Below are 15,449 nucleotides of genomic sequence, written 5' to 3'. Positions count from 1 at the left end.
GACCCGCAGGACGGCTGCCCGGGGCCGCCTCAAACATTTCATTCCGCGCACCCGAGCGGCAGCGAAACGGCCTCCCGGGGGAGGGCTGGGGGTGTGTAAAACTGAGCGGGGAAGGAGGGAGCGCTGCTCCCGGGGCTGCCGTCGGCCGCTGCTGCTGCGGCCGCTTTAAAACGGGGCGGGCGGCGGGCCCGGGCCGCGGGGGCGGGGAAGAGGCCGCGGCGTTGCCGGGCGACCGCGGGCGGCGTTGCCGGGGGGAGCCGCCGCTCTCCCCGCTCCTCTCCCCGGAGGAGTCAATAACGGTAAATCAACTTCTCCATCGGCTGCGGTCGCGCCGTTCGCCCCCTGCCCTGCCCTGCCCTGCCCTGCCCTGCCCGTGAGCCCCGGCGCAGGCGTTCGCTCTGAGATCCACACGGGACAGATGGGGAAGGGGGTATTTAATCAGCTTTGCCGAGAGCCGGAGCGAGCAGCGTGAGGTGGGCGGCGGGGTAGGGGCACGAAGCGGCCTGTGAACTTCAGGGAACGGTAGAGAGACTTTCCTGGGGCTCGGGCTGCTGTTCCCAGGGTGCCCAGGAGCGGAGGCAGGGGGGTGCCCCCCAGCCTACCCCGAAATAGCGCGGTGGGGATGGCGCCGAGTGGCTCCCAGGTCGCGGTGTAAAGCGCAGGTAAGCACCGGGGGGAATGCAAACCTGAGGTTCGGTCAAGCGTAGTTTGAAACCCCCAGGAAAGACGCTGGGGCGCTGAAGTTGCATGCCCTGGTTTGCTGCCATACGCTGTTCTCGTTACCTTAGACTGACAAGCCGAGCGTCGGCCTCGCGTGACGTGACGGATCTGGGATAAACCCGCTGGGCTGTGAGCCTGTGCAGGCTTGAGCCGGCCTGGTCCCGTTGGCCTCACTTAGAGAGACGTCTTGGCTGTTGCTGGTTTGCAGGTGGGCCTGCTGGCTGAAATTTGGAAGGAAGATTCAAACCCTTGGAATCCCTAGCGGGGCATCACCTCTGTTGGTGCAAAAGGGGCACGTTCCTCCCGCGAATTGTGTCTGTTTTCTGTGGTTCGCAGATACTGGCTGTCACCCACGTGTGTTTCGCTGATTAGAAGACATGGATGTCCCCTGCGACTGAGTCCTTGCATGAGTGTTTTGAAGATGAAATGCTACATAAACTCTAAAAGCGTACTACCTGAGGACACTGCTACCGACATGGACATCATTATTTATTTACGGATGCTTTAATCAGGAGGAGCTTTTTTGTAAACATGAATTGCCGGGCTCTTTCCTTGAGGTGTCGTTTCTTGTTTCATGCTATTGAAACATTAATCTTAACTTATTATGACTCTTTTGTGTTGGTCAGCTCTCAGGGACATTTCCCTAGGCTTGAAAATGTGGGAGCTTTCAAGAACGTGTCAATCGTGCCAACTCAAGCCACTTGTGGGCTGCCAGACCGAAGTACTTTTTGTCATAGCTCAGTAGCTGTTGAAAGTATTCTGTCCTGCACCCAGAGGTTTTGTGTTCAGGAATGTCCATACAGGTCATCACCTTCTTCCTACAAACTGCTTCTTTCAGAAGGCCTTGGTACCTGTATCACCGAGGACAAAAGGGACTTGCATCCAGGTTCCTTCAGCAATGCTTCCAGTTTTATTTTTCATAATCACAAGGATTGCTTCTCTACTCCCCGGTCCCTGAGGCTTGCAGCTTCATTTACGTTAACTGTATGGTTGAAACCTGAGCAAGAAGGTGTAATGTAAGTAGTACTGAAGGTGTTTACTTTCCCGGTGCTCTTAAAAAAATTGATCATTGTACTCACGGTCATTATTAGCAAGGTATTTAAAATTTTAAAAAGGTACAGTGAGAAACTCTGACATTTTAAAGCTGTATTTAGGTTGGGGTCTTTGCAAATGTCAAGACAAGTAGGTTCAGTTTCAGTAGCGTTGACTCAGATGATGCTCCAGTTGCTTTCAGTGGGAACTAGTCATACATAATATGTTGGTCTATTCTTAAAAAATCTAAATTTGTATGTCTAATTCACATTCCTTCTTCTAAAAGTTGCTAGAAAAAACATGTCAGGGGTTTGGGCTGTTGCTGCTTTCATGATGAAAAAAAATAATCTAAAATTTTAGGAATCTCACAATACAAGTTTACTCCTTAAAAAGAAACGAGGAAAACCCCAAAATGAGTATTTCAGAGATGTAGAAGAGTGGTCATAGTGTTTCTGGAAGGTCTGGGGAATGTTGACTGAATGATAGTGTTGCTACTTCAACACTGTTCAAACTGCTAGTGAAGTTTCACTAAATATTTACAAAATAGACACGGCTAAGCATAATTCCTCTCTTATTTGTCCACATGTCACATTTTTAGCAAATATTGCTGTTGTAAGTGGCCTTCAGCTTGACTGGGCCTTACTATAATGAAAAATTTGCTTTCTGAAAACTGTATTGCAAATCCTGCAAAAAAAGTTCCCTTCATCTATTGCAAAATGCAGGGCCTCCTATTCTTTCTTGTCCTGCTTGTGCAGATCCTCTTTAAAGCGAAGCACACAAGTATAGTACATTCCTTCAGAGTATGTGTCACAAATGTTTTCGTACTTACAACTTAGTAGAATGAAAATAATGATTTGCACTGTTGTAGCATTCTTGATACTTATTTTTCATGTTGCTGTGAAATAGTAAGTTGTCTAGGGGTGTGAAAATAATCAGAAACGACAGAAATGTCTAGAATTATAATAATATATCTAAAATTATAGTCTGCTTTATGCAAGGATAATCACCTTTAAAAAATAAACATAGCTATAGAAATTGTGGTTATGGAGGGGAAATAAATGAGATCTGCAGAGCAAAAGTGACTTTAGTTTGGGCTTAAGTTAAATTGGCTCAGCTGAAGGTATGTGTCTCTAGAGCTTTGGCCTATTGTGTTTGAGAGACAGTATTTCCTATATAATGTTTGAATCTTGAATGCCAGAGAGTCCATTCCTGAGGTTGTCCTTTGCCATGAGTTCATGTCCATACACATGTGGGCATATCAGTCTTGGTCAGCAGAGCATATGCCTAACTTGAAGTAGGAATGTCTTGCTAATTTTCAAGCAAGCTGTTGCAGTGATATGTTGAATGACATCCATGAAACTTTTTTGTCAAGGGGATAGGCTTTTGCTTGCATGGAGCCTAAAACAATGAAATGTATGTCCTTGGTTTCGAATGATTAAGTGCTGTACAGAAACGACACTCTACCGATGTCTGATTATCCATGGAGTAGTGTAAAACATTAGCCTCCAATTGCTACTGTGTTAATAACTACAGAGTGTACATATTCCTGTTCAGTGGGTTTTATAGATCACTTTAAAATCTAAATGTTTTCATTCAATTTTTGTAATAGATCACTTCATTCTTCTGCCTTGTGCGGTTGCTGCTACTCAACATGTAGCAATGACAATGGTAGAGTGCAATCCTGAAAACAGAAGTTGGACAACAGCTGTTCCAGTGGACAGGCTGATATGCCACTGTCCAGACCCTTTTTCACTGTTCGCAGCAATAAGGGTGTTAATTTTCATTTCTTCATAAAAGGAATACAGAGCTCCAGTTGAGGCGAAACAGTAATGACACATGAATAGCCACTGAAGCTTGACTCGGGAGACATCCTACAAAAGAGTAGTTTAACACCAAACTAATATATTTTTCCTTTTAGCGTATTGGTTTAGTGAGTCCTTCAGGTTGGCAGAAGAAGTTTGACTTACCAGGTGTCCTACATTCTGCAGTCCCTGATGGGGAATTGTCCCTGTTGGATGTCATTTGTGAGACCTTTTAAACCCCATTATCACAGCAGAGGGACAGAACCAGGACTTATTCTAACAAAGTCTTTGTTCTGCCACCAAAACACTAGGAGGATGAGCCACAACCAGCCACTCATTTTACCAGTAGAATAATTGAAAGTTGAACAGGGTATTTTGTTTACTGGCAAAGTACTTTTGCATCAAGTACAGTAGACCAATGGTTTTTGGACATGACATACTAATGTGTTTCTTCATGCTGAATGTTAAATGGTCTGGCTGCTAGAGAATGCTTGGGAAAGAGGCTGGGAGTGTTGCTGTGTAGCATCCCATTGCCTCCTTGTAAAGACTGTGACTTTTCTCTGTTAGGCATGTGCCCATGTGAGAGAATAGCAGGATTTTTCTGTAAGAAGTTACTGCGCTGGCTGACCGAGAGATACTGATGCGAGGATCCAAAGTCTGAGGGCCCTTTAAAAATTGTGATATTCTGAGGGAGCAAATATATGTGGGCGATCAAAGACACCAAGAATTTTCTTCATCAGTTTCATATAGCAAGTTTTTTTTTTACGTGAATCTGGGAAAGAATACGCTTTCATACAAAGAGACAGGTCACATGGCAGATTTATTTGAAGCCCTAATGTTCTTCTAAGTAAGATGTATAGTGTAGATATTTGTAGGTATGCTTTCAAGTCACTGCAAATTGGAAATCTTGAATAAAAGCAAGAGAATAGTGAGAAAACACTGACATTTGTACTCCAGTCTCAATTTACTTTCCCTTTAGGCAGTAAGTGAGCAGAGCTCGTCCCTGAATTTTATTCTTTCCCCATGTTTCCTCTCTTACTACATGTACTCGTCAGCTATAAATGCTTCCAGTAAACCTGTGTGTGGCCTGTAAGTAAGCCTCAGCACAATATTGGCAACTGTCTATGATGATAACCCTTCACAATGGAACAGGAGAAGAATAAGAGTAGAAGCTTAGCATATATAAGTAATCATTCTGAGCAGTTTACATCAATTTAGTGTGAACTGGGCTAACTGGATGTTAGATGACCAGAAGACATTGGTGGTGGGAGAGAAATGAGCTGGAGCCTTTTATGTGCAAAAGGGTCAGGGGGAATGGCCTGATTGTGAAGTGGGCAGTAGATGTATTTTTTAACTTTATTTATCTAAAGGACTAAGATCATATCCTATTACTTTTTATCCATTCAGCCGTTTTACGTTAGGAATCAGACTAAAAGGGAGAGTTGCCTGAAGATACCATACATCTGATTTTGAACCTGTGCAGGTGTTCCCATTTGCAAGTGCTCCAGTTCATGTGTGGGGATCACCAGTGCAGCTGTGTTAGATTCTCTAGAATATTCTTCTCTTTGAAAGCTGACCAAGTGGATTTGTATTGCTTGCTGTTTCTCCCTCCAACCCCACCACACAGAATTACGTAGTCAGGCATTGGCTATGTGGGACTGCAGGCTACCAGAAGTTGGAAACTTCACAAAGGACAGTAGTTTCTCTCTGTAATCACGGCTGGAGTGAAAAATCATTATCAGAGTCAGAAGTAATAATACTTATGTCTATTTCACCTATGTTAGCACTACGTTGGTTTTATTTTTTTTTTTTAATTTTTTAAAAATCTTTCAACATGAGTCACAATTCACATTTGTTCTTTCTAGTTTTCAAAGTGATGTACATCAAGGTCACTTCCCTTCTTAAAAGTCATGACACCTTTGGGGATAAAAACAATGTGGGGATATTTGTTTTAGATAACCAAAATAAACAAAAAACCGGATTATCCAGTTATTGTTTATCCAGGAACTGGGTAAATCCAGTTCCTAAATATTTTGCTACTTAGCTGAACCTTCCCTCACATTTATTATCTAGCAAAACTAGCATGTTTACAGGCAAACAAAATATTGAAAAGACCGGTCAACAATATATTAAGAAATGTCTTTTTAGTAAAGTCTGGAAAACAAAAGTCTTCATTTTGCAAGTTGTTTGGTTGATGACATTCCAGCAGTCTAAAATGGTGACAGTTAAAATGAATTCATTTTTCTCTTGGATTTAAAGAGGAATTAATAAATAATGGCAGTATCAAAGAACAGCATTTTTGATACTTTTCTTTTGTAAATGCATAGTAACTGAAGATGCTTATCGGTAGATAAGGTGTGTTTGGTTTTTTTTCTTAAATGCATCTAAGTAAATCCTGATCTAACACAAATTTTATATGCTTTCCCATTGTGACTTGGTGCACTAATGTAGTCTGGTGTAGCTGTTAAAATATTTGGCCCTTCATGGGTCAGTAAATTGGGGACTGGAGTTCTCAAGCAGCTGAAATGGCAACGCAGAACTTCATAGTTTTTGTTGCACTAAGGATTACCTTAATAAAATGCACAGCTGTTTCATGAGCATACATAGCCTGTGTGTTGCCAGGACCCTCAGCATCTTGGTGATCAGATTGGCAAAAATATTTCAGCAGCTAGTTATGCGCTATGGGTTGTTACGCATTATATTCTTTGTACTTTATATGTCAGTGTTTTGTTTGATATTGATGTGAAATCTTTTGGGGAAAAAAAATAACAAGTGGCTGGATAGCCTTCTTATCTTGCTCTGGTTCTCTTAGTTTAAAGAAAGGCTGTGTCAAAGGGGAAGCGTAGGGGGAAGCTGGTGATGTTGCTGCCTTACCTGGACAGATTTGGTGGAAAGCTGGAAGACTTATTTCCGGAACGTGTCATTTGTATTACTTTTTGTGGTTATATTACATTTGCCCTGTTAGACTAAGAAAAATGTAAGTGCCTCCTCAGGATGTACTATGTTGCACAACTTTGTACAAGAAGTGCAGCAGAGACCCATGCGGTGCTGGCCAGACACTGTGGTTTCTGTCACGGAACCCTGAAGAGAGGAGGCAATGTGGACCCCTCTTCCACCCCCAAATGAGCTTAAGTTGCATGCGCTAAATTAAAAACAAACCAAACCAAAAAACTTACAAACAGAAAATATCTTTGTTAAAGTTCTTTTACACTTAGTACATCCTGTGACTTTCACTGTCACTGAGCATCTTCTCAAGAGCTGTATTTTTAACGTTTATTTTAATGCATTCTGGTTAGCATCACTTTACAGGATAGCACCTTGGCAAGAATGTGTATATGTGTGTGCCTCTGACCTTATGTTGTTTTTCTTGGTTATTTCCAAAGGTGTGTGATAGAAAAGGCTATTGATGGGCAGACTGTGTTCAAACTCACAATCTCTGAGAAAGAGACCATGTTTTATTATCGCACAGTAAATGGTTTGCAGCCACCAATAAAAGTAATGACACTGGGGAGAATTCTTGTGAAGAAATGGATTCATCTTAGTGTGCAGGTGAGTAAAATAAAAACCATTAATATTTTTTGGACTACATCATTTGTGTGAGAATGGTAAAACTGTATAAATATAAAAGGGTAAATTGGGGAATATAACTGGACAACTCTTGAGTCTTGTAGGCAAGTATCTTAATTTGAGAGCTCATTTTGAGGCATTTTCTAATTTAGCACTGCAAAGAAATGCCATGCTCGTTCTTCTGAACAGATGACTAAAAATTCTTGCCCTTAAGAACGTGAGTATTTCTAACGTTAACAATAAGTCTTGGGTCTCTGAGACTATTTCCCGAAAAAGGCAATGTCATCCTCATCTATACATGCTAATGTACTGATCTTAGAGGTATACCCCATTTAATGTTAAAAACTTCTTACACTGCACATAAGTAAACATGTATGAGTTTGTGCCAGCTAGTAAGTAACAGAGCCATTAACTCATATTTTAAAAATATGATTCAGAATTTTTAAAACACAATCCTTGTGTTCTAAGTCTTCTGTTGACATAACTTTTTAATAAGTGTACAAATATCCACTGAGGATAAAACAAAATTGAGTTTGTTAAAACTTAAACTGTATGTACAAAAATCAGTAAACAAACACAGAAGAAATTAAAATTCAGTTATTTGCATGTCTTGTAATTCCCAGCAGATGCTCTAGTAAATTCTATTTGTAAGCCAAGTTCAACTAACAATTATAAAACACAATTATCGGGTATTGAAATGTTTATCTTCTCTTTCCTTCATTTCCTTTATCCATTCTATTAAATTTCATTTGGTTTACAGCACAATGAAGCGTAGTTTTGCTGCTTTCTTGAAACTTGCTAAAAGGTATTGACTGCGATTTGGATTTTTTAGTGCTGATCTTGTCACTCGTAAGGAGTATCTAAGCTGACGTCTTGATTTTTTTGCAGTTTTCTTTTTTCCAGGATAACAGCATGGTAGTGCGAATAAGATTTTGGCTGTTGGATTAAAAGAGTGACCTTAAGGTAGAACTAATGAACTTTACACTTCAAACACTCCAAGGGTGCTATATTACTGCTGTTGCTGTCAGCCACATTTCCTACTAGCCTCAGAAACTGCTAAAGCCTGGGATAGCAAAGTGCAGAGTGAAAGGGCTGGATTTAAATACACATATCTCAAATTGTATTACAAAGAGCCCTCAAGCACTCTGTAGCATTTGGTCCTTTGTTTCTTTGGGAGAAGCTGTTCAATGCATAGGAGGAGTAAAGAAGTGTAGTTTCTCGACCCTTAAAGGGACACCAGGCTGAAATACCTTTCCCAAGTTTCTGAGCTCAGGGTAGAACCACCTTTCATTCTGTGATTTGTGGTATTGTAGGAGTCAACTCCCCATTAAAGATTATAGTGCCTGCAGCATGATCCATTTAGCACTATGTCTGGCTATGAAACTTCAGGCAAAGTTTTGGTTGTGTCTGGTCTTTTGACCTTTGGCCTTTTCTTAGCAGCTGTCCAAAAGCGTTTTTTCTATAAATGGAGAATATGAGACCGTACAAAAATATGCAAAAGTAACATTCATATAGAAGTATCTGTGTCTTCAGACACTGGTAGTATTTGATGGCGATATATATTTATATAGCACGATAATACATATTTGAATAAAAGTGTTTCCTCAAGATGATGAAAAAGGCTACAAAATTTTTAACAGTAGCTTTTCTCTTAAATTCTGTAGTGGTTTAGATCTGTGTAGGAAACACAGATGACAACAGTGGGTCAAAATGGTTACCTAGTAAATTGTATTGGGTAAAAACTTGACCAGATATTCTCCACAGTGTATTGCAAATTATTGTTGAAAGCCATGCACAGTGTTGCACGGTTGGCCAGTAAACAGGGAGGAAAACAAGTTTATGGGCTGATGCTGTGTTGCTCAGTGCAGACCAAATTACAGATATGTGTAATTTGGGGTGAGTCTGATTCAGGACAAAAGTTTTTAACTAAATGCTAGAACTTACCGATACAGTTAGCAAATAGGGGTGTCTAGTGCTACCCCTGAGGAAAAAAAAAAAAGCAATACTTGTTGGTTTGCTCACAGGGACTTTATGCCTCTTGTTTGTCACAATACATGGGCAAAGAATGGGTGGGCTGGCTGGGAGATCCAGTGGCTGCAACCAAAGAATCGAGGATTGAGGCACAAGGCTTTGCATGCTGCATTGGTGACAGGAATAACAGCTGAGAGAGACTGTGGGTTTTGGTTTTGAGAAGTGTTCATGGCAGATTGATGAATTTTTGTGTTTGTTTTTTAGCAGGTTGGTTGTAGTTTGTGAAGAGCGTGTGTGTGAGTGATGTAGCTGACCACGAGAGAGACTGCTCTGCCAGGGAGCTAAGGTCCAAGTCCACCTCTGAAAGTGGGTATGACTAATATGAGAGTGATTTGGGCTAAAGGTTTCCAAAGCCAAGCAGCCAGTAGGAGCTGGAGCCTGCAAACAGGGTCAGTTGGAAAAACTGAAATATTTGTGTATAAATGTGACAGAGGAGTGTGAAGTACTGGTTACAGGTGTGAAACTGAATTTGGAGAGAGCAGAAATACGACAGGATGGCAGATATGTTTGGAATTCAGATGTAGGAGCACATGCCTATTCAGGAGTGATAAAAATGAAAGGTAAATGGTGGAATAGCACCAAATAGTAATTAAATGATAAGAGGGAAGGAAAGAAGAAAGGACAGCACAGATTGAAAATCATTTCTTTGGAATAAAATAAGAGAAGAGAAGGCTAGCAAATGAATTGTACTGAGGTACTCTAGGAATTTAAATCCTTGGGTGTGGATTTAGATGTGTAATTTGCTAGGAAGAACTACTGCTAAGAACTGTGTCGTTGCAGAGACTTATGCTTCAGTTTATAGCTGGGAAATTAAAGTTCTAACAGGAGCAGGATCCAAATATTCCTGTGTGTTCTGCATGAAAAGTTTTTTCATTGAGTAGTTGCTGAACACAAAGTCTGGATATGAGCTTTTTTAAGTGATGAGAGAATTATTAGAGATGTCTCCAAATAATGCTGAGTATTCATAACTAGATTCAGATGAAATAGAAGAATAAACAGTTCTTTGGCTCCGTAGGTATACTTTCAGGATTCAAAGGGAACGAAAAAATAAGGCTACTTTAATAAAACAAGGTGAACTGCAGAACCCAGAAGTTGTATTGAAAAAAGGCCTGGAGGTTACTGAAAATAAAAATAATAGAATTAAGAGAACTCTCTGCCCTTAAAGGAAAAATTAGAGATGTCGTGCCTAGATTTATCTGAGTGAATAAGCACCTTTGCAGTTCGAGATGGCAGAATCTGAAAGCACTGGGAAATGGGGAAGCAAATTCATGGAGAATGCAGTGTAGGAATAGAAATAAAACTGTAAGGATGTCAAAGTGAATTAGACTTTGCAATGACTGCTAAATGGTAAAAAGTTCTTAAGATTTTTTTGTGTGTGTGTGTCAGAAGACAAGACCTGTGTACAGTGAAGGTGTGCTTCAGGATGGTTTGAGTAAGGCCCCCAAACTAAATAAATACTTTGCTTCTGTTTTCACTAAGGATAACAGTCACAGAGCAAAAACAAGCTGGGTAACAGAAATGAACGTACAGAAACAGAAGTGATCATAACGAGGTATAAACATGAATTTTTCAAGATTATTGTGTGCATGCTGATGCAATCAGTTGGTCTTTGTCCAAAAATTCTGAAGGAACCGGTGCATAAAACCTTTTGGCAAAGAGATGTATTATGCAGATCTACCAAGTCAGAGGTGGGCCTCTAATGCTTACATTTAGGAAAAAGTGTGTCATGCACTGATGCTGGCCAGCAGCCAAGCACCTAGCCCCACCTCATCCTCACCAGTGGAACAGGGGAGAGAAGAGCAATAGCAAAAGGGAGGAAACACAGGGGTCAAAATGAAGAGAGTTTAACAGGTGAAGGAAAGGGTGGTGGGAGGGGAACCAATGATACAAAGGCAATCACTTGCCACCTCCCACAAGCAGACCACTGCCTAGCCAGTCTCTGAGCAGCAAGCACGCTGGAAGTAAAACTCCTGTCTCCCTGGAGTCCTTTTTCTACCCCAGTTTTTATTGCAAAACATGAAGTTATACAGGGTGGAATATCCCTTTAGGCAGTTTAAGTCAGCTCTCCTTACTATGTCCTATCTCAACTTCTTGGCCCAACCATAGCTTACTGCTGAGGTGGGATGGGGGGGGCAGAGTGGGAAAAGAGAAAGGCTTGACACTGTTCAAGGACTCTTCAGCAACAGCTGAAATATTACTGTGTTATCAATACTGTTTTAACCACAAATTCAGAACACCGCATCATACAGGGTGCTGTGAAGAAGTTTAACTCCATCCCATCCAGAGCCTGTACAAAGAGGAAGGAAGAAGGATCTTGGCAGTGCAGACCTATTTGTCTTGACACGGTGGCGTATGAGGATTTAGAAAAGATCTTTGAAGGAATAGATAAAGATGTGGAGGTAAATGAAAAAGGGGATAAAATGCAGCGTGGATTTACTAAAGATCGCTCGTCACTGTCTAACCTCTTGGCTTTTTTTTTTTTAATGAGAAAACTGATTTTAAGGCAAAGTAAATGTGTCAGATTTCCTCTGTCTGGAGTTCAGTTTAGCATTGATGTGACAAGCCATGAGAAGTTGCAGGGTTAAAGGGAATGCTTATGGGGATGCTTGGCAATAGATACTGCTCAAAGGAACTTGCTTATAATCCTGGGGAGAGGGGAGGCAAAAAAGCAATTGAATTCCACGAGGATTAGTCTTTGGACCAACCTTGTGTTATATTTTCATTAATGGTCTTGGCAGAAATATTAAGAATGTAGTGAGAATACTAGCTGGTAACATAATCAGAAATAGGAGAACAGTAAGATGTCATATAGAAAGAATGACATGATTGAAAGGACTGGGGTAACTGGCATGCAATAATGCTTGGTATTACAAAATGCAAAGTAATGAACATGAAATCCCTCACAAAATCTTTTGCTAAGTAGTCAATAATTTGAAAATGACTGAAGTAGTAGTCCCACGTAGTGATGATAAGTTACTGGCATGATGTGGCCACAAAAAAGGTGTGTTTTGGGGAAACATATCAGGAGAGGTGTTCCCAGTAGTGAGAGAAAAGCGTCATTGCAGCTGCTCCAGACTGGTGAAGATTTCATGTGAAATGTTACGTACAATTTTTGGCATTCAGGTTTAAGGAATTTAATTCAGAACAGAGTTACTAAGTCTATGATGACAGTGAAGGGCTCCACGCAGGCCTTTCAGAACATGATTTGGAGAATCTTCTTTTGGGAATTATTTATAGCGAAGAGTAGGAAGTTGTACAGTTTTCTTGTCTAAATCTATTGGAGAGTAAACACCAGGCAGAAAAAGGAACTTTCTCAGTTGACAGCTGAGTCTGTTCTATTGCAGCAGAGTGTTTCTGAAAAAGCATTCTGATCCGAATAATGGGGATAAGAAAATGTTTTTTTCTTTTAAATTCAGTAACTTTCGTAAAAAGAGTGATGTGGGATAGTGCATCCAACAGGAAAAGGTGGGAATTCATATTAATCAGTAATTATGTAGGCGGACTGTGGTGTTGGTTTTTTTTTGTTTTTCTTTTTTTCCCTTTTCCTGCAATATTACTGTAACAACCGCTGCCAGCAGGATGTTGGACATAAGTCACTAATAGTCTTGGAGTGGACTGTTGAAAAGGCTACTTGAGCCTGGATGGCATCAGTCTAAGAGTAACTTCATACTTTTGAATAGTTTATGCAGCCTTCTTCATATGCGGTGTTCTGCTGACAGAACTATTTGCTGTACATTTCTTTCCTCTTTATAACCAATAAACATTTGAGAAAAGGAATCCTCAAAAAGTTCTGCTGAGGTAAGTTGAAGTGGATTTGCAACAGACGTGAATTTTGACTTTTTTTTTTTCTGTCCAATTAATATGACTTGGTTTTCTCTAATGATGTCTACCTTTACTGTCCACTGCTTATGATTTGTGAAAGAACTTATCTTTTAGTTTTACCATTTCAAACAGTTCTGTGTTTTTGAAAGCCATAAGTTGTCGATCTTGTTTCCTTGAGATTACTGTCACTATTCTAGTTGATTTGAGTTGATGATGATCAAGCCCTTCAGGCGTCTGAAAGTTTTAGAGTCCTTCCGTGTGTTTGATCTCGATTTAATGGTATGTATCACTGTATCTTTTTAGGTGTATATTAGCAAAAACTCTGTTTGAAGGTATGTAGTGGAGTAAAGGATATCTAGCCTTAAAAGAATCTGATATCCACTGAAGTGAAACCTCAGGAAAACTAGTGTCTGAAAAAATGAACTTTTAAAGAAATAAAAATTTGAAAAAATAGGAACGCATAATTAAGGCCAGTTGTATACCTCATTGTCTCTGCCTAGTGATACCAATATCAGATATGTGCCACTTAGTAACATCAGCTCCCATACGAATTTTCTTTTTCAGATTCACTTTAAGGGTCTCTCGCTTTCCCTTTGATACTTCAGAATTTATTTAACCAATTAAGAAGAGTGGAATTTAAACATGAATTTTCAGATACAACCAAAGCTGCTGAAACAGGGGATTCTTTGAGAACATGTCAGATTGATGTATTTGTTTCATATTTAGTGCCTGCAATTATAAAAATAATCTTTTTACTAGCCTTTATTTTGCCTGATCATATCTATGTAACTCTGCCATGTTTTGGCAGAGTATAGCACATTAAAAGCTTTAGAAAGTAAGTTTAAAATCTAAATGCAGAGAGGTAACCATGACTGAATTACTCTCCTGGGAGGAAAATGCTCTTAGAGTGCCTGTTGAAATCAGCATTATCATTTCAATACATGTCAAATATGAGTCATTTCCTAGTTTAGGCAAAATTTCTTTATAAATCTTTAAATCTTCCAGTTCTTTCAAGAAAAGGTTAAAGTACTTATGATTTAATGAGACCACTTTACATCATAACTGTTTGACTATCAAGAGAAAACTTGTCCTTTCCAATTTGTGAAATCCTTTTATTTTCTGCATAAGTTTTTGAATACTTCAAAATTTATATTAAAAGCAAAGAACCTGAGATTTAAAAGCAGGGAGGAAAACATTTACTCTACACTCTCTGCATATGTATTACTAAATATGAGGTGTTTTAAACTGTATATTCCCAAAGTTTAGTAAGGACATGAGAAAGCAAAGAAGCATTTTAGTTTAACAAATTGCTTTGCTCTCCTATTTGAAGTAGAGTTTGCATCAGTTCTACATATTAGAGCATCTTGCCTATTAATTGCAATTGTGTGTTGAAAATATTTAGGAGGATGCAGTCTGTCCATATGGTTGGTGCAATGCTCCCAACAGACAGCAGAGATAAAACACATGTTACAGTCTTGTATAATGTATTTGAGTGTCTGTTTAGAGATCTGTTCACAGAAACAGTGAGCATAGCTCTCTTGGCGACTCGTTCATCATTTAATCTGCTACGAATGAGAGCTGTTCAGGTACTGCTGCTGAACTTGCAGCCTTGGGGTTCTTTGATATTTGTAACTTGCAGTGCTGCATCCAGAAGTCCTGCTTCTTGCTTGCCTCTTCTGCTCTGGGGGTTCTAGGATGTTGGCTGTGTTGATTTGAAAGATCTTTGTTGTAATAACTTCAGCTCCTTGGAAAATTGGGATATTTCCTAGAAGCCTCTCTCTTCACTTATACGGGTTTCTTAAAAAACTACTTTGTTTCTTGCCTGAATATGAGTTCAGGCAAGTTCTTGTATATTTGCAGATTTAGACTTGCAGTCTAACAGCTGCCTGGGAACACAAGACAAGGAACGTCACCTGCTGCAAGATTTTAATTTCAGAGAATGCCAAATATAGAGGTTTTGGGTTTTGTCAATGCTATCTTGACTACACTTCTGGAAATTGCAAATTTTTTTCAGTTTCAAATGCAAATCCCACCAAAGTGTGCACAGACTCTAAATTATATATGGTAGGAATGGAATTTAGTCTTTGTATGACCAGTGCTGGGATGAGGTAGTACTGAATGGTTTGCAGAAGATATGCCTGACTTGTCTGGAGAGTTTCAGGTGAGATTTGAAATCTGTCAGGTTTCAATTTGTTTTACAAGTAATTTGTTTGCTTATACAAAAATATGTGGCAGCCAATTAAGTTGTATTTTTAATAACAGAAGCACTATGTTAAGAATGATTTACCTTCTTTTTATCCCCTAGTCTCAAATTTTTAACTGTCCTGCAATTCTTAAGGTTGTGTTTTTGGCCTTTGGTGTGTATTGCTTTTTTATTTAATTTTTATTTTTTAGATAAAAATAAGTAAAGTAACCATGGGTAACGGTCTGTGCTACTCTAGAATTGTGAGGTAGCGTGTCTTTTTTTTAAACTAG

The 15,449-nt window shown here is 39.8% G+C and overlaps 1 protein-coding gene across 1 annotated transcript in view; it reads left to right on the top strand.

The window, feature by feature from the left end:
- The first annotated feature begins 1,251 nt into the window (after window positions 1-1,251).
- USH2A (usherin) overlaps window positions 1,252-15,449 on the top strand; it is a 393,053-nt gene continuing 378,855 nt past the window's right edge. The window contains exons 1-2 of the mRNA XM_065630575.1: window positions 1,252-1,736; window positions 6,938-7,103. Of these exons, the coding sequence (XP_065486647.1) occupies window positions 1,252-1,736; window positions 6,938-7,103 (651 nt within the window). The remainder of the gene's footprint in view (window positions 1,737-6,937; window positions 7,104-15,449) is intronic.

This window comes from Caloenas nicobarica, chromosome 3, assembly GCF_036013445.1.
Source record: "Caloenas nicobarica isolate bCalNic1 chromosome 3, bCalNic1.hap1, whole genome shotgun sequence".
Classification (NCBI taxonomy): Eukaryota; Metazoa; Chordata; class Aves; order Columbiformes; family Columbidae; genus Caloenas; species Caloenas nicobarica.
This window is presented reverse-complemented; position numbering and strand designations above follow the sequence as displayed.